Genomic DNA, 19196 nt, shown 5'->3' with positions numbered 1-19196 from the left:
GTTCAACTGCTTCCACAAATAAATAATTCAGGAAAGGCATTTTCCGAATGCAGTATTTTCCGAAAATTCGACTTTTACCCCTAAGGAGAGAGAGCTCTCCTTAAGGTTTTAGAAAACCGCCAAAAGAAAGGGAAATTCTTTGTTAAAAAAAAATATCCCTTCGTCCAGCATAGGTCATAGCAAAAGTCATGGATATCTAAAACTGTTTCTTTGTTCAAAACGTATCTATTGGAGGTTCAACTTGTTTTGTAAAGCTTTACAGAAGTTGTAGATAGCCATGACTTTTTGAAAATATGAGATTAAAAACTCCAATTTAATTGAAGAAAATATTGTTTAACCACCTATAATAAATTCAATAAAATTATTTCGAGTTGTATGAAAACATGGTATGATCAACTGATTTAAATAAGAAAATAAAAATCTTCCATGGAAAAATGTTTGGGGAAAAATCATAGAAGACCAAAAATTAATGTAGAAAATCTAAGATTTCAACTTTGGATGAGTATTCCAAAGATATGGTAACTGCTAGATACCATTTTTTAATTTTAGTTGGTACACATACATTTTAAAAATGATATGTACTAGAAACAATGATGGTCATCGCCATTACACGGCCTACATAATTCAATATATGGTAAAATTTGATCAATTTCTTCTCTTGTACCGCGGAAACTGTGGGTGTTAGAACTTATGTTTGTTCTGGACTTTGGTTCAGGGGAGCCTAAAGATTATGGAGCAGGTAAAATTATGCGTGGAGGAAAAAAAAAGTTGGAAATTGTCGGCCTGTGTCATCAGCCTATATTAATTCGCCTATTTTAAATCCACTTGGGATAAGTCTCAATTTTAAACCTTTCAAACACAATTGGCCGAAACTCTGTAGAGTCTCCTCAAACGTTTGCACGCAGACTGCTGCTGGCCTTCGCCACCGAACGTGTAAAAGGGGAGCAACTGGAATCCCCATATTTTTCATCTTTGGAAGCCACAACGGTGGAACTGGCTGAAAATCAATATTAATATATTATCGTTCTCTTAAAATAAACTTTTAGGGATATTGAAAAAATTAAAAACAACATTTAAAAGTCTGATAGTGTAATATGCCCATGGCTTATAAATCTAGGAACTAGAGGTACTTTCAACCTTATATACATAAATACATACATATGTGTGTAGATATTCCTTGTTTCATCTTCAACCGTTTCTTGTTCATATTTTGTTTTACTACTTTATGTGTTGTTTTGTTTATATTTAAAGAATTTAAGAAGGAGGAAGTAATGTAAGTCAATGAAAAAGTTGATAGACACAATCATTTTTATTTTTATATTTACGTACAATTTAATAAAAAAAAAAAAGAAATTCCCACTCATATTTCCAACTTCCTATATATGTATGTACAAATAAAAGTGATATCTTCCCTAAGGTAATCGTAACTTTAATGACGGTTTATGGTTAGTCTTGCTTAAAATATATTTTTTTTTTAGTAATTGTAATAAAATTATTAGCTTTGATTCATTAATTAGAGATTGTAACATAATTGAAAAGCATTCAAAGATGAAGGCATACATACATACAGATGTATGCATGTATTTGTTTTCATGTCATATATCTAAATACATACATATGGTACCGACATACATATACATATGTATGTATATATTTAAATATTTTATTTCTAAAAATTATAATCATTGAACCAATCTTCACTCTCGTCAAACATTCTTATGTATTGTTACATATGATGTATGTATGTAAATACAGACGCCTCAGTTTCTTTTTCAATTATGGTTCTATTAAGAAAAAATACATAATTTTTATTGATAAATTAAAAAAATTGTATTATCTGTTAAAACAAAATCATCTGTATTTAGTAAAAATTTTTAATTAAAAATTACATTAATATTTCGAATATAATTTTTATATGTATTTTGTAACTACAGCGTTCATAATTTAAGCTTTTCTACACTTAAGTATTTTTGAAATATCTCTTAATATTTAATAAAACTTTTTAGTATAACCAATGGTCAAGCTATCATTACCGATTAGGTAGATGAGAGCAATTGTAAGTTCGAAGTATCAAATAATGTTTTTACAAGGACATGTATGTTGATTTTCGTATACAAATATTATATCGTATACAAATGTTAATATTAGGCTGAGTGTTAACAATTACATGAACATACACATATGCATATGTACATACATATAAAAGGTTTAAAGGTATTTAATTTTTTACACTGGCCTCGGAGACTTTGATAATAAATGTGGAAAGCGAAGTATGTATGTATGTATGTGTGGTAGCCAATAAGCCAAATACAAACAGCTGGTTTTGGGGATCACAAAGGTGAACGAAAACAAATGTAAAACTATAAAACAATAAGGAAAACCCCAGAAGAAGTACCTTTAATGCGTACTTACATTAAAATAAAATTAATTTCTTCATCAAAGAACAAATAATGTCATAAATCCTCCTGTTGGGACTTGTACCAGTATTGGTAAATATTTCAAATTCGGTCAGCTTTGGCTTTTTTTGTTGCGCATATTATTTTTTTTGTAAATATGTAGGTTTGCCTAAAAATCAATTTTGCATTTGTGTCTCGCCGCTTGCTAAAACTCCAAGTTTTCTACCCGTAATTTGGCGTCAAACTACATGCTCCCACCGCCTCTGGGCCACCGGGATGTGTTGTTAGGTTATGCGGATTTAACGCTAAATACTTAATTGAAATAACAGCGGACGGTAGTCCGCTAGGTGGCGAGATGCCCTTTTTTTGTAGATAGCGCGTGATGACACTATCGCAACGGACGGCAGTCCGCGACACGCAGGCTCTAGCTTATACTTCGTAGCGTAATAGCACTATATATGGCGGAAGAATAAAAAAAATTTCTGTGTGCGCTCACTTTGAATCCCAGTCGGACTTTTCCGACAGCACCGAGAAAGCAATTAGGCAATTGCTCTGAAAAAACGGGACTTAGAATAATGTTTGAATGATAATTCAAAGTTAACTGCATGTTAATTCTAACTATTTTTATACCCAAGCAGAGGGTATTATAATTTTCTCCGACTTTATAAAGTATATATATTCATGATCAGGATCACCTCCTGAGTCAATATGAGCATGTCTGTCTGTCTGTTTCTACGCAAACTAGTCTCTCAGTTTTAAAGCTCTCGAGTTGAAACTTTGCACACCTCCTTGTTTTCTTTGCAGGCAGTATATAAGTCACAACGGCCAGGATCGGTCGACTATATCCTATAGCTGCTATATAACTGATTGATCGGAAATTTCTTAAGTTAAGTGTTTTTCGACCTAGAGGGTTGGGACTTTCCACACATGTTAAATGTGTCCAAGATATCTTATCTGCAAAATTTCATAGCTTTCCTTTCTTGTTTATCTTCATTTTAAAATTTATGGTCATAAAAAGTTATATTGACATACTAACATCAAAGAATTGCACATTATTTAATGAACCATATTATTTCCATCATAAATTTGTGTTTTTACATACATATGTATGTATGTACATCAGCAACCAAATTTCGCGTAGTTAGTGTGCGTCGAGTGTATGTTAAAATAACGTAAGTCGAAACGGTCACATTGGGTTCATAATAGTGCGTCGTATTTGTTTATTATTGTGAAATGGTAAGTTTGTTGCAGTTTTTATGAAATTATGTATTCCCATTTTAAATATTTTATAATGGTCAATAAGGTAATGTTTTTATGATATGTATTTTCAGTTCTGTCAGTAGTAGGATTTGGAACGTCTTGAATTAAATCAGAAACATTCGTTTCCCTGTGGCCAGAGCAAGAGGCCGAAATTGATCGAATTTATTGCAGGTTTTTATGCAATTAACTTAGAAATTAATCATTTTTATACCCTTGCAGAGGGTATTATAATTTTGGTCAAAAGTGTGCAACGCAGTGAAGGAGACATCTCCGACCCTATTAAGTATATATATTCTTGATCAGGATCACCTCCTGAGTCGATATGAGCATGTCCGTCTGTCTGTCGGTTCTGGAGCTATCGAGTTGAAACTTTGCACACATGCTTTTTTTTCTTGCAGGTAGTATATAAGTCGGAACGGCCGGGATCGGTTGACTATATCCTATAGCTGCCATATAACTGATAGATCGGAAATGCCATAACTTTGGTTTTAACTTTGGTTTTTTAAGTTAGAGGGTTGGGACTTTCCACACATGTTATATTTGACCAAAATATCTTATGTACAAAATTTCATAAGGATCGGCCGACTATATCCTATAGCTGTCATACAACGATCGGAATTGGCATAACTTTGGTGTTTTTTAAGTTAGAGCGCTGGGACTTGGTACAGATTACTGTTTGGGCAACATAATTCAATATGCCAAATTTCATAAGGATCGGCCGACTATATACGATCCGCTATATATCTAATAATTTAAAATGCGTGGTGCCACCTAGTGGACTGAACTGCAAGGGTATATCAACTTCGGCTCCGCCCGAAGTTAGCTTTCCTTTCTTGTTACGTTTCAAAAACCCTATTTAAATGTAAAATTGATTTTATTAATTATTATGTGTATGTACATTTTTTATTTATTTTCAGCTTTTATTAAATTGTTTTTTCTTATCTTTTCAGTTTTAGTTGCCTTTATTTTTTTAGTTTTATTTTAGAATAAAAATTTTATATGTAGTTTTCAGATTGACTAATAAAAAGAAAAACAATATCAAAAAATTCTTTTCTTTCATAACAATTTCCCTGTCGCCTATCGGTTGCTTTTTCTCGGGCAAAGCTGCTTACGGGTTGCATCCTAGGCGCTCGCGATTTGATGAACATTTAGCACGTTCCCGGCCGCGCCAATGTAATTTGGAATAATTCTTTTCCTATGTTCGGAGGCAGGGGCATCCGCTAATTCAGTACGCTGTCGAAAAATTAAATTAAAATAAAAATTCATTAGATTGATTTTATCCAAACATTTTCCAAAGTACTTTGGCTTGGGAGAAATTTGTGTAATCGCGTGAATCGCTATTTATTCATGCATGTGGAGATAGCCCTTGATATAAATAAACTTTTGTTACATATATCGTTCATATCTGGGAAAAATAACTTACTCAAATTATACTTCGAAAGATCGAAGTTTCTAGAGATATATTAAAGAATTTAAGGAGAGGTTTGCACAGTGCCTCGGCGAAGTTCTTCAGAACTCCATCGGGGCCTAGCGAATACACAGTCTTTACCTTAGAGGATATTTTCCTCTTTACTTTAAGAGGATCTGATAATAAACCACTTTTATTAAAAGATTGTAAAAATATAAGGTTGGCTGATTGATACTTTAATTGTAATGCTGAGCTGGTGCTGGGTGAGGTGTTTTATGTTTTGGTTGTTTACAAAAACTGTGCAGAGAGATTGGCCATTGCCTGATCAATGTTCGCATAGAGTTTTCAAACGTAAGCAATGGGGGAAACTAACATGCTAATGCTTGGTGTTTACAAAGTAATAAAACTGATTCGAATCCTAGGTAAACTGAATACGGAAGCTGAGAATATATTAAATAATTAATTGTACAGTCAGTTATTTTATGTTTATTTAAGGAGGATTTTATGTATATCAAGAGGATTTGTTTAAGCGGACCGATATTTCCACGACACGCAAGAGTCAAACAATATATTCAATGTGTAATATAATTTATGTAAAGCAATGATTATATCTTCACATGCCAGTAGATCGGACCAATCAAATTTCAAAATATTTAGCTTGTTGGGTGACTTTCAAGGGGTTTTAAATTAATGGGTCTGGTGGGATCACTCGAAGCGACTAAAGAGTTAGTAACAAGTGTAAAGGGATTCTTTTCCATAAGAATCTCTTTTGAACGAAAATAGACGCCACAAAACAAAGACGAAGAAGCCGAGCTTCTTTAGAGCAGACCTAATAATAAAGAGCCGAGCTATTTATTAATTTACAAACAAATGTGCAGTGGTATGCACATCCGAAGCGGGCAGTGTTGCGCAATTTTGAATACGGATTTTTGAATAAATAAAATTGGTTCATATTTATATATAAATATAAGTAAACACCATTTTTTGTGTTAATAAAAATGCAGTGCCCACAAAAAAACACGTTCATTCGCTTTAAGATAAAGAGAGGAAGTTGTTATGTACAACGCTATCATAAATCGGGATTACTGTCGTACAACATTATTTTTTACCGTTTTTTAAGCTTTTGATAAAGTGTGACAACATATGTATACCTCAATCTATCTATGTATCGTGTTACCGAAGTAAAACGCAACGATAGATTATGCGCGTATGCGAATAATCGCCACAAAAGGTAATTACAGAATATGTACTGTTAAGCTTAGGTGTAACCAACTGTCAAGGAAAAATTGTTTCCAAAACTATACGCATATCTACACAACCCAACAACTGCCTTTAGCGCTGCCTCTGTGCTGCTTACCACAACCAGATCCTGTTTACTAGATTACCCACGAAATCTTAACACCTAACAATGGAAAAGCATATGCTTTGTAAAACTTGTACTCGAGCGGTAGAATTTTTCGCCCAGTTTGGATCCACTTAGCAATGTAAGTCTACTAATTTTCTCTTAACGCGACATCCTTGTTGTACCCCGCTGTTTAGATACCTCAGCACACGTCTTATCCGAGCTTTATGCTGCTTGTGAGAATCGTAGTTTTATTGAGCCAACTTTGATTACTAGTAACATCAACACCACAGGTCATGCCAACTGCCTTTGTATCTTTGTTTTTGGTTTAATAGTTTAAACAAGAAAGGAAAGCTAACTTCGGGCGGAGCCGACGTTGATATACCCTTGCAATTAGGAAGCAGCTTATATTATTATATATATATCGGATCGTATATAGTTGGCCGATCCTTATCAGAATTTGACCATCAAATAAATTTTCTTATAAAAATTATGGAAACAGCCCCAAGCAACTTTAAAAATAGCCAGGTTGTTGCAATTCCGATCGTTTAGTTATATGGCAGTCGGCCAATCCTTATGAAATTTGGCAATCAGATTATTTTGCCCAAAATGGAATCTGAACCAAGTCCCATCATTCAAACTTAAAAACACCAAAGTTATACCAATTCCGATCGTTCTATGACAGCTATAGGATATAGTCGGTCGATCCTTAATGAAATTTCCTACATACGATATTTTGTAAATTTTATAAGGATCGGCCGACTATATCCTATAGCTGTCATAGAACGATCGAAATTGGCATACCTTTTGTGTTTTTTAAGTTAGAAAGATGGGATTTGGTACAGATTCTATTTTGGGAAAAACAATCTGATTTGTCGAATTTCATAAGGATCGGCCGTCTATATGCGATGCGCTATATATCTAATAATAAAAGATGCGTGGCGCCACCTAGTGGGCTGCGACTCAACTGCAAGGGTATATAAATTTCGGCTCCGCTCGAAGTTAGCTTTCCTTTCTTGTTTTTAATTAGTTTTAATTTGTTATGTCACTCATATGGATCCTCTAACAGGATAGTGCACAGTGGTTGTGCCCCTAGGCCAAAATTAAAAAATTCGCCAGTACCCAAAATTTGCGAAAAGTAAACAAATTGGCTAAAAATGTATCTTAATGGCAAACTGGATTTTTCTTTAACGGGACATTCTAAAAAGAGAATGCAAAGCGTTAATAGGTGTTCAATTTTGTAGCGCAGTTATTGCAGCTGTTAGATTTTTGTCAAAACAAAATTCAATTTCAAAATGGTCAAACGTTCACAAAAGAGGTCCGACTTCGAATTTTAAAATTTACTTCGGTAGAGGAAAGCATTAAAAACAAGAAAGGAAAGCTAACTTCGGGCGGACGTCTGACCGACCCAATCTTAAAAAATATTTATGCTGCTACCCACAGAAGTTTTTTGAAAATTTTGGAAATTAAAATTTCCATAACGCATGTAATACTTGAACGGCCCCTATTTGTCAATTTGTAAATTAAAGTTAAAGAATACAATTTTTAAAATAAAAGTTGACAATGAAGCACAAAATAAAATGTGTCGGTTAACAAAGTTTGTTAATATCCAAAGTAGCCTAATCTAAAAGTCTTCGTCACAAAAAACAAAGTCTTCGTCCTATCTTCAAATGGGCCTTCCAATTTTCGCACGTCTTGAAATTCATGGAATAAAACCAATCATGGATCAGCGTAAATGCATGAATATATTGAATACATCTATGTTACCTATATCACATAAAATCTAGCTTATAGAAGTATAAAAGGACAATAGTACAAAAGATGACGGGGAATCGTCATTTTTAGTTTTTATAAAGTCTTACAATTTTAAAATGTTTTCAGTATTCATTTTAATTTAAAAATACTAATATAATTTTTGCACCTTTAAGTTTTAAAAGCGTCCGTTAGCTCTCCTTTCCAGATATAATATAATTATAAGCTTCATATTAATTTAAAAGAAATTTATCAGCTATTCTTTAATTTTTTTTCTCGTTTTTATTATATTATGTCATGTTTTTAATTTTAAAATTTTAGTTCAACCAATTCAATTTAGTTAAAAATTTAGTTCAACCGAAAAAGTTTAAAATTGGCAGATGATAAAAAACTAAAATTGTTACGTGCACAACAGCCCTTAAAAAAATAATTCCCTGTGACTGTAATCACCCTGTCTCAGTGCAGCCTCAAACTACTGTGGAAGTATTTGCGAAACGGTTGATTGTGTATTAAAACGTTTTTTTCACAATTAAAAATAAATATTTTCGCTTGAATACAATTTAAGTTACCTATATATGTATTTAAAGCCGATTATCTTTATATACAACAAATAATAACTAGTCAAATCAAGTTTTACTAGTTAAATTGATTAGTTCTGTGTAGCTGACGCCATTTTGTCGATATAACAATTTGCCTTATAATAGATGGAACTTGGAAAAAAAAGGTAAAATTTGTATATTGGGTTAATTTAATTTACCTACATTTAATGCGTACTTGGAGATATTTGCGCTGTGTTAACGAGTAAAAGTTATCATTGTTTGTATGTATGTATTTATTACTGTTCTTAATTTAAAGTCTATAAAAGTATATCTGTAAAAAAAATTAAGTTAGTTTAAGAAATAAAAAAAAAAAATTAAAAAAGTAATTATCTAATTTTTTCAGGTATAAGGGTGGCCGGACACCTATTAGGTCCAGTGAAAGGCGGCGTCCTCAAAGTGTTTCCTCTTTATCCACAATATCCCCGAGAGTTGTGTTGTCCAGATTGGAACCCAGGGATTTTGAACGCCTTCGATTATCTTATAAAGTTGCAATCGACCAAAGAAGATCTAGAAGCTGCCGTGGCATGAACATGGGTCAAAAAATAAGTGGTGGAGTCAAAACCGTTAGTCGAAATGATTCACAGTCTACATTTAAACCCATAATACCTAGAGAATTGCAAGCAGATTTTGTCAAACCAGCACGTATTGATATTTTGCTTGATATGCCGCCAGCGTCTCGAGAATTACAGATGAAGCACTCTTGGAACTCTGAGGATAGATCTTTGAATATTTTTGTAAAGGAAGATGATAAGTTGACCTTTCACAGACATCCTGTCGCGCAAAGCACCGATTGCATTCGAGGAAAAGTGGGTCTCACGAAAGGATTACATATCTGGGAAATATTTTGGCCGACTAGACAAAGAGGAACACATGCTGTTGTAGGCGTATCCACAGCTGATGCCCCATTGCATTCAGTTGGCTATCAAAGTTTAGTAGGATCAACAGAACAAAGTTGGGGTTGGGACTTAGGAAGAAATAAATTGTATCATGACTCTAAAAACTGTGCCGGGGTCACATATCCAGCCATTCTAAAAAACGACGAAGCATTTTTGGTTCCAGACAAGTTTTTAGTAGCCTTAGATATGGACGAAGGAACATTAAGCTTTATTGTTGATCAACAATACCTCGGCATTGCATTTAGAGGCCTAAGAGGAAAAAAATTATATCCAGTTGTTTCGGCAGTTTGGGGTCACTGTGAAATAACTATGCGCTACATTGGTGGATTAGATCGTAAGTATATATTTCAAAATTTATTTGTATATTTTTTTTTTTTATAAAAAAAAAAATGGGTTTGGGGGAAGACCCATACGCGAATGGTGAATCTTAACATCCTTCAAGAGTTTTTTTTAAATATTTATATTTATTCAATACCAAAAATCCCTAAAACGTCGCAACTTTTTTAAGAGATCCAAGCAATACTTTTAAAGATAAAGCTAAAAGAAATCGCGCTCTGCAGTCTAGTTACCCTGTGTTTTAAATCTTTAAGAGGACTTCAAACTCCGAAAATCGAAAAATTACACAGGCCGACAATTTCCAACTTTTTTTTTCCTCCACGCATAATTTTACCTGCTCCATAACCTTTAGGCTCCCCTGAACCAAAGTCCAGAACAAACATAGGTTCACCCACAGTTTCCGCGGTACACCTAAGAGAAGAAATTGATCAAATTTTAGCATATATTGAATTATGTAGGCCGTGTAATGGCGATGACCATCATTGTTTCTAGTACATATCATTTTTGAAATGTATGTGTACCAACTAAAATTAAAAAATGGTATTTAGCAGTTACCATATCTTTGGAATACGCATCCAAAGTTGAAATCTCCGATTTTCTACATTAAATTTTGGTCTTCTATGATTTTTTCCCAAACATTTTTCTATGGAAGATTTTTATTTTCTTATTGAAATCAGTAGATCATTCCATATTTTAATTTTGGATTCAAGGAAAAATAATCGAAATAATTTTATTGAATTTATTATAGGTGGTTAAACAATATTTTCGTCAATTAAATTGGAGTTTTTAATCTCATATTTTCAAAAAGTCATGGCTATCTAAAACTGTTTCTATGTTCAAAACGTATCTATTGTTCAACTTGTTTTGTAAAAGCTTACAGAAATTGTAGACAGCCATGACTTTTTGAAAATATGAGATTAAAAACTCCAATTTAATTGACGAAAATATTGTTTAACCACCTATAATAAATTGTACAAAATTATTTCGAGCTTTTCCTTAAATCCAAAATTAAAACATGGTATGATCTACTGATTTCAATAAGAAAATAAAAATCTTCTATAGAAAAATGTTTGGGGAAAAATCATAGAAGACCAAAATTTAATGTAGAAAATCGGAGATTTCAAATTTGGATGAGTATTCCAAAGATTTGGTAACTGCTAGATACCCTTTTTTAATTTTAGTTGGTACACATACATTTCAAAAATGATATGTACTAGAAACAATGATGGTCATCGCCATTACACGGCCTACATAATTCAATATATGGTAAAATTTGGTCAATTTCTTCTCTTAGGTGTACCGCGGAAACTGTGGGTGATAGAACCTATGTTTGTTCTTGACTTTGGTTCAGGGGAGCCTAAAGATTATGGAGCAGGTAAAATTATGCGTGGAGATTTTTTGCTGTTGGCCTGTGTTATTAAACAATTTTTTTTTGGAATATGAACTGGCATACGAACTTCTACTTCTGATTATACATTGGTATTTTTTTAAAAATTGAAAATAAAATTTCAAAATCCAATTGGTGCCTTTTGTCGCGGCCTCTTCGCAAAAAGTCGTCTTACTACATCAATCCTAGGTATTACAGATGCTAACTAGTTGCAGATTTAAAAGCTTTAAAAGTTCAAAAATTGAACTGGATTAAACAAAATCCGCTTTATAGACACCAGTCAAAAAGTTAATATTTTTATTTAAAAAACAAATCTATGTATGTATATAAAGTTGGCTATATGTATTTAGTTCTAAGAGTAAAAAAAAAGTCATGAAAAAGGGGTTTTAAGTTTGCCATGGGTAAGTTTCATATGCTCTAAATCGAGAAATGTGTGTTCGACATATGTACATACAAACATAAATAAATTTTATTATATGGGCATTTCCAACGAACATTCTTGCGTACGGTATAAAATGAAACAAAAAATATTTTTACATAAAATCATGTAGTTTTAAATATATAGAAACATTTTCAATTAGAACTATTAAATTTTGCTAATTATCAGTAAATTGAACTATTTTTATGGTTGTTATTCTTATTGTCACCTTATTAGTCACCTTATAAAGAGATTTGCTATAAACACATATCAAATGTTTTCCTTGCAAAATAATTAAATACAAAACTGCCCCTAAATGGGCTAAAAATAGCGAAAAAGCATTTTTCATTTTACAATAAAGAGGTTGTATAGAGGTTAATATTTCTGAGAAAAATACTGGTATGTACTATTGAGAGACTATTGTATTAAGGAATTTTTAAACATTCCTTTACAAGAATGATATTCAACATTCTCATTTTCGGTCCTAGTTGACCATATTCTGGAAATGCCCATATGTAACAAAAATTTTAAAAATTCAGGAGAATGTTCCATCAAGCGCGTTGTTTTCACAACTATGTTTTTAAATCGATTCACATAATATCTCGAAAACTACTCAGTCGGTCTTGATAAAATTTTTGGCCTTATTTAAATTTAAAAAACATTTTTAAATGTATGAAGATATTTATTTTAACTATAACTTTTTTAAACAAAACAAAACAATATTTTAATTAATAGATTCCGTTCTAAATTTTAGTCGGCACCGAAAAGTAGGAAAAAAAAGTCTTTCGTTTAAAAACTAAAAACTACTAAAATTAAAAAAAAATAGCTAGTTTATACAAACAAATATTGAAAATAGAATAATATAAATTTAATTAATGGTAAAATGAATACAAATGTTAAAAATGTATCAATTCCTGATGCGTGCCTCACGTGTTGGTACAAACCTAAAAAAACTTAAAAATTTGAAAAATATTAATAAATTTACTATAGCTTAATAAAAAAATAGTACCCAATTTTCCTTTATAAAAAATGAAAATTTATCAAATTTATTTATTTTTGTAGCTGAGCCTTTGCCATTGATGGATCTATGCCGACGAACTATTCGGCAAAAAATTGGGCGTGTGAATTTGGAGGAACGTATTCAACAGCTTCAACTTCCGCTATCTATGAAAACATATTTACTGTATAAAAATCGTAGATAATATTTTTGATAAGTAAAGGGAGAACCAATTTCTATATTTTTCCTGCATGTGATGAAAGCAGTAAAAATTTGTGTAAGATTTAAATAGACTTAGATCAATGTTAGCTTCTCTGTCCTCTAACATTAAAAGTAAAATTAATAAATTCCTAACAATTAATAAATTAGTTTAAAAAGTGCGTATTGTGCACAAAAATCGCAGTATACATTTTACAGTAACATCATATTTTTCAAAACATTGGCGGAACATATTTCTGGATGTACACATCTACATTTAAAAAAATTGTAAAAATAAATATAAACTTAATGAGCAATTTTTTAGTCCAATAACATTTTGGATGGTCTTTTAAATATATAATGGAACTTCTAATGTATTTTTCATTGAGTTTTATTAATATTTTAAACACATGTACAAATTGTTAGGTGCAATATCTTAAAACAAATAGGGAAGAGAATTTAATTGAAACATTTTTTAAAATAGCAATCATGGAAGCATGGACAATTTAATGTCAATCGGAAGTGAAATATGGTATTATACAAAATTCGAAGCATGAAATTCATGAAATACTTGTTTTTTTAATTATTCTCAAAATGGTTCATATAAAAAGTAAATTCTTTAATTTTAAGGTAATTTGTACAAAGTTTTCACAGTACTTAAACTGTCGATTTTGCACTTAAAATGAATTTTAGTTTAATGTATAAGATATAAAAAAAAATTGATATGTAATAAAAAGACATTGAAAATTTTACTATTTCGTAAATTTCGAGTTAAAAACTGTTGACCGTGCAAGTCTTTGTAAAAACCTAAAGACCAAATCGTTCCATTTTGATTAAGGTATTTTTATTGTGCTCCATGTGTTTTCTGGCATACAATTTAATTATATATAAAAATATATTTCTTATCAAAATAAGGTAATCAAAAAATTTAAAATAGTTTTTACCAATTTATTTTAAATCTGTCGACAAGCATTTTTGAAAACTACTCGACCAATTTCCAATATCTGCGAGAGACATTTTACTACAACTGCATTATATTTTGTATACCCTTGCCGAGGGTATCGTCGAAAGTGAACAACGCATTGAAGAAGACATCTCCGACCTTATAAAGTACATACTTTCTTGATCAGGATCAGCTCCTGAGCATGTCCGTATTGTTTTACGCAAAATAGTCTCTGTTTTAAAGCTATCGACTTGAAACTCTGCACACATCCTTCTTTTGTTTGCAGGCGATATATTTACTGCCATTTATATACTGTCATATAACTGAATGATCGGAATTGGGCAACCTAATGCGATTTGCCAAATTTTATAGGGATCGGCCGACTATATCTTATAGCTGCCATGTCGAATGATCGAAAATGACACAACCTTCCAATTTTTAAAGATGCTTGGGGCTGTTTTCAACATTTTTCATTAGCAAATCGATTTGATGCTGAAATTTTCATAAGGATATACGATCCGGTATATATAAAATAACATAAGTTGCTACTAATATAACTGCAAGGGTATATCAACTTTGGCTCCGCCCGACGTTAGGTTTCCTTTTTTTTGTTTCTTAAAAAATTAATCTTTTTGTTTCTTGTGAAGAGAATGTTAATGTTGCAAGAAAAATGTGTGAGTGAAAGATTTTCAACAAATTTCAAAATAATCAGTTTATTATTTCTTTTTAGATATCGTCCAATTTACAGTCGTAGGCCTGATAAACGGCTCTCTCTTTTAATTTTGCATGAAATGACGTGAAGTAGTTTAAAATTTCTAAAAAATATTTTATTTCTTTTCTTACTGCGTATTCCTCCCTAACCTCTTAGCAGACGCAAGAGACGTGGATGGCTCTCGAACAGCTGGGACGAATTTCGCAAGGGAAGATCAATGGATGCTATAGCAGCGGTGACCAGCATTGCAAGGAACGCAGTAGCGGGATCAAGGTGAAAGGAAGAAGCATTGCCTGATTGTCACTCTGGACACCCACCTTCACACGGCCAGTCACTCGACACGCTGTTAGGAACCTTGAAAATTGGTTGAAGCATGTGGGTTAAAGATCTATGCTCCATGTTTTTGCGGAATATTTATTGCTATAGTATTAAATTGGCAAACACGCCACACTTTGGCGTCTTTTAAATTCTCCATTTCCGAATAGATTCGACTACCTTTTTATACCCTTGCAGAGGGTATTATAATTTTGGTCAAAAGTGTGCAACGCAGTGAAGGAGACATCTCCGACCCTATAAAGTATATATATTCTTGATCAGGATCACCTCCTGAGTCGATATAAGCATGTCCGTCTGTCCGTCTGTCCGTCTGTCTGTTTCTACGCAAACTTGTCTCTCAGTTTTAAAGCTATCGAGTTGAAACTTTGCACACACCCTTCTTTCTGTTGCAGGCAGTATATAAGTCGGAACGGCCGGGATCGGTCGACTATATCCTATAGCTGCCATATAACTGATTGATCGGAAATGCCATAACTTTGGTGTTTTTTAAGTTAGAGGGTTGGGACTTTCCACACATGTTATATTTAACCAAAGTATCTTCTGTACAAAATTTCATAAGGATCGGCCGACTATATCCTATAGCTGTCATAGAACGATCGAAATTGGCATAACTTTGTTGTTTTTTAAGTTAGAAAGATGGGATTTGGTACAGATTCTATTTTGGGAAAAACAATCTGATTTGTCGAATTTCATAAGGATCGGCCGACTATATCCTATAGCTGCCGTATAACTGATTGATCGGAAATGCTATAACTTCGTTGGTTTTCAAGTTAGGAGGATGGGAGTTTTAAAGGATTCCTCTTTTGGCAAAATAATTCGATTTGCCAAATTTCATAAGGATCGGCCAACTATATACGATCCGCTATATATCTAATTATATAAGATTCGTGGAGCCACCTAGCGAACTGCGACTCAACTGCAAGGGTATATAAACTTCGGCTCCGCCCGAAGTTAGCTTTCCTTTCTTGTTTTATTCTATATTCTATGTTTAGATTCAAGTGTACACTTTGAAAAAAAGAGAGCCTTACGAATAATATTACTATCATTAAGTTGAAATTTTTGAGCGTTAATAAGAAAACTTGTTTTGCCCAGATTCCATAGAATTTTGTTAAACAGAAAATTGCGGACTCCAAACACAAGAGAAGTATTTGAGTTTAGGTCGAACCAGAGTTTTAGTTGTGTAAGAATAATCACAAATTTTAGATCATCTTTAACAATCCTCTTGCTTTGCTTACTGTCACAGAAATGTAGTCCTTAAGTAAAAACTTATGATTAAACAGGGGTCTAAGATCGTTATTAAGGAAATACGATCTAAGATTTGATTCCCGAGAGAGGGCGAAAATATATAGGGTACGCTGTGATAAGCTAAAATTTTGAGCACTTTAAGACCCTTGTTGTTAGAGCCCCATAAATACAGATTGCAAAGGTTTTTTTGTATGTGACTGTACAGAAATTAATCGGAGAATGAAAATAGTAATTTTATACCATCCGCATACATAAATGTTTATAAAGTTCGGTAGATCATTTACAAAAAGACAAAAACCAAAGGACCAACGGACTACCCTGTGGGACAACCTATGAAACCTGGTTTTGGCATAATTTCATTGAGAAATGCTATCATTGGTAGCATAGATTGTTAAGGTAAATAAAGTTTCGTACTGTTCAGAATAATGATGTGAGTATCCTGATTATAAAATCCTGAATAAAAAAACTTTAGAGATCAGTTAATAAAAACAGTTACTAAAAATTTGGGGTCTTTTTTCAGTGGAGGAAGTTAGATTTGAGAAGATATGGTCAGGGTTTCCCTTCATAATTTTGATTTCGTCAATTCTAAATTCATTTTTATTCATCTTTAAATATTACTTATTTTTTTGCTAGGATTGCTTACAGTTATGTATATCTAATATATAAAATTCTCGTGTCACAGTTTTCGTTACCATACTCCTCCGAAACGGCTTGACCGATTTTGATGAAATTTTTTGTGTTTATCCGGTATCTATGAGAATCGGCCAACATCTATTTTTCATCCCCATAAATGTTAGGGGTAGTCCACCCCTAAATTTTTATTTTTATTTTTTAGACAAAATTTTTAATTTCTCTTTTTTTATGATACAACATACAAAAATACATACAATCCTCAATTTTCACCCTTCTACGATCAACCGGGAATGATTGCCGGGAAAATCCATAAACAGCATTTTTCTATTTCCCATACAAACGTTTTTTTAAACAAAATGGAGACTACAATAATAGTAGGCGCCGGTATGTGATACATTGTTTGACAGCTACTCATTGTTCTCTGCTCAGTTAATTTTATGTGACAAACCGATATTGTGTTCACTGAAAAATTGTGAAAAAAATTGAAAAAAATTTTTATTTGAAATTTTATTACTTCTCAAATTTCGCGGGAAATTTTCTCAATTTGATTAATTACAATTTACGATGCCAAGGAGAAGACTTAGGTCGTCGTAGTCAATTAAATGTGCGAAGAGCTACCTCACGTGCTAGCCGCACTGATGACCAGAGACCGACAGAAGAAAATAGTCGTATTGCTATGTCAAAATTGCGTTCTTTAGTGAGTGACAATGTAGGAGATAAGCTTAGAATGCAACGAGTTCGTGTACATCAAACACAACAACAGCAAGCTAGACATAATGAAAATGAGCGAATCCGCAGACGCAGTGCTTCTGTGATTCTTGAACGAGCTGCATTCCACTATGACCCGGCAATTGATTATTGTGCCGACAAAACAGTAACAATTGCGGAAATGAAAACACTTTGTAAATATTGTAAGACGTTAAAGTAAACTGGTGAATTTACTAGATTATGTTGTGCTAAAGGCAAAATAAAATTGCCACAAATGGTCCCACCACCAGCTCCTTTACGCTCTTTAGTTTCTGGGATTAAAAATGATTATTATTTATCTATTGCTATTCAATACAGTTCATATTAAATTAAATTCAGTCAATGTGATTATAATTTAAAGCAATTTAGGTGTGTTTCTAACGGAAAAGGGTCAATTTTAAATTTTTTCCCGCTCCACAAAGTTCAAATCCAATCAAATTATTCGTCGCGTGCGCTTTGGGGGATCTAATGTCGCGTTTCGAAATTAAACAAAAGTGAATCGCGATCGCGAAAAAATTTCAGAGTCACAAATTGTAATTAGTACTGTATTTTAATTTATTTGGTCAGCTCCACGAAACTTTACTTTAGCTATCTTCAGTTCTTACTGTATCAGATAATATTTTTAAGTTTAAAAAATTTTAAATTTTATCACAAAAGAAGTTTCAATAAAAAGTCACAAAAGAAGTTTTGTTAAGAAAAGAAGAAAAAAACAACAGCTGGCAGTGCGAAGTCTGCCGGGTCAGCTAGTAAAACTATATTTGTTTGTCCGTAGAGCGTTATGCGGCCACTACGTCGATCTTGAACTCGCGGGCGTAACGGTATGTCCCGAAGTCGTATTCAAAGAATGTAAAAAGTCTGACTACATTTTCCTGGATTCTGCAAGGGACTGCTCGGGTTGACCAGGCGCTTGCTGTGGATGAGGCTGTAGTTGATGTAAGATACTTGAAGTCCTGGCTTGGTTCTCCTCAAGTACAGATAGTACGGGGCTTCGGCTGATTCCATATCGATCGGTCGACCGGACTTTTGGTCCGTTTCACGGGAGCAACACTCGAAGTATGTTGGGTACGCGGTTTCTACTTGTGGTCCGTTTCATGGGAGCAAAACTCGAAGTAGATAAGATAATGAAGTTCTACTTGTGGTCCGTTTACACAGGTGCCACTCGAAGTAGATAGTTGTAAGAGAGTCCTACTTGTCGTCCGTTTTACACAGGAGCAACACAAGTAGGTTAGTTTTAAGGGCAGTAATCTAACACTGAGTAACGAGACGATTCGCTCTGATTTCGCAACTATCTTTATTTTAGAAGAACAATTCTTATATAAGATGCTAAAATATACTTAAACTAAGTCTAGGGAAGATCAATGTTATGAACGTGTTCCCCCCATGTTAATGCCAATGTCACCCACCTCTGTGTCGGCTGACTCAGATTTCTTGTTCATACATTTCGGCTTAGCTAGCTAGCTTTGCGTGCTTTGGCCAGTCGGTCATTTTTCCTGCTGATACTGCTGTTTCCTGCTTCTGGCGCCGTCTATAGTGCTAGGTTTTTAGGTTTAATATTGTTTCATGCTTATTGCTAATTATTACTAGGTGTGCC

The 19196-nt window shown here is 33.1% G+C and overlaps 1 protein-coding gene and 1 long non-coding RNA gene across 3 annotated transcripts; both read left to right on the top strand.

Moving 5' to 3' along the window:
• The first annotated feature begins 1136 nt into the window (after positions 1–1136).
• On the top strand, positions 1137–13753 carry LOC116656186 (protein gustavus). 2 transcript variants are annotated; one of them, XM_032455616.2, is made up of 3 exons: positions 1137–1273; positions 9101–9987; positions 12857–13753. In XM_032455616.2, exons 1-3 carry the CDS (start codon positions 1161–1163, stop codon positions 12994–12996), a joined length of 1140 nt encoding a protein of 379 aa, XP_032311507.1. In that variant the 5' UTR covers positions 1137–1160; the 3' UTR covers positions 12997–13753. The 2 variants fall into 2 exon arrangements, with proteins under 2 accessions (XP_032311507.1, XP_032311508.1); XM_032455617.2 differs by lacking the exon at positions 1137–1273 and adding an exon at positions 8596–8882.
• On the top strand, positions 3226–4941 carry LOC123257209. The gene is made up of 3 exons (XR_006507217.1): positions 3226–3632; positions 3728–3827; positions 4574–4941. It is a non-coding gene; the product is annotated as an uncharacterized LOC123257209 (long non-coding RNA).
• Positions 13754–19196: the final 5443 nt, after the last annotated feature.

Source organism: Drosophila ananassae, chromosome 3L, assembly GCF_017639315.1.
Source record: "Drosophila ananassae strain 14024-0371.13 chromosome 3L, ASM1763931v2, whole genome shotgun sequence".
NCBI lineage: Eukaryota > Metazoa > Arthropoda > Insecta > Diptera > Drosophilidae > Drosophila > Drosophila ananassae.
The sequence above is the reverse complement of the archived record's forward strand: the minus strand, read 5'-3'. Positions and strand labels throughout refer to the sequence as shown.

What these genes read in the sequence shown, in the direction of transcription:
- LOC116656186 (XM_032455616.2), top strand. Translation starts at nt 1,161, where the DNA reads ATGTGTGTAGATATTCCTTGTTTCATCTTCAACCGTTTCTTGTTCATA. An exon ending in TTTAAGAAGGAGGAAGTAAT is followed by an intron (nt 1,274 to 9,100) that starts GTAAGTCAATGA and finishes TAATTTTTTCAG; the next exon opens with GTATAAGGGTGGCCGGACAC. An exon ending in CTACATTGGTGGATTAGATC is followed by an intron (nt 9,988 to 12,856) that starts GTAAGTATATAT and finishes TTATTTTTGTAG; the next exon opens with CTGAGCCTTTGCCATTGATG.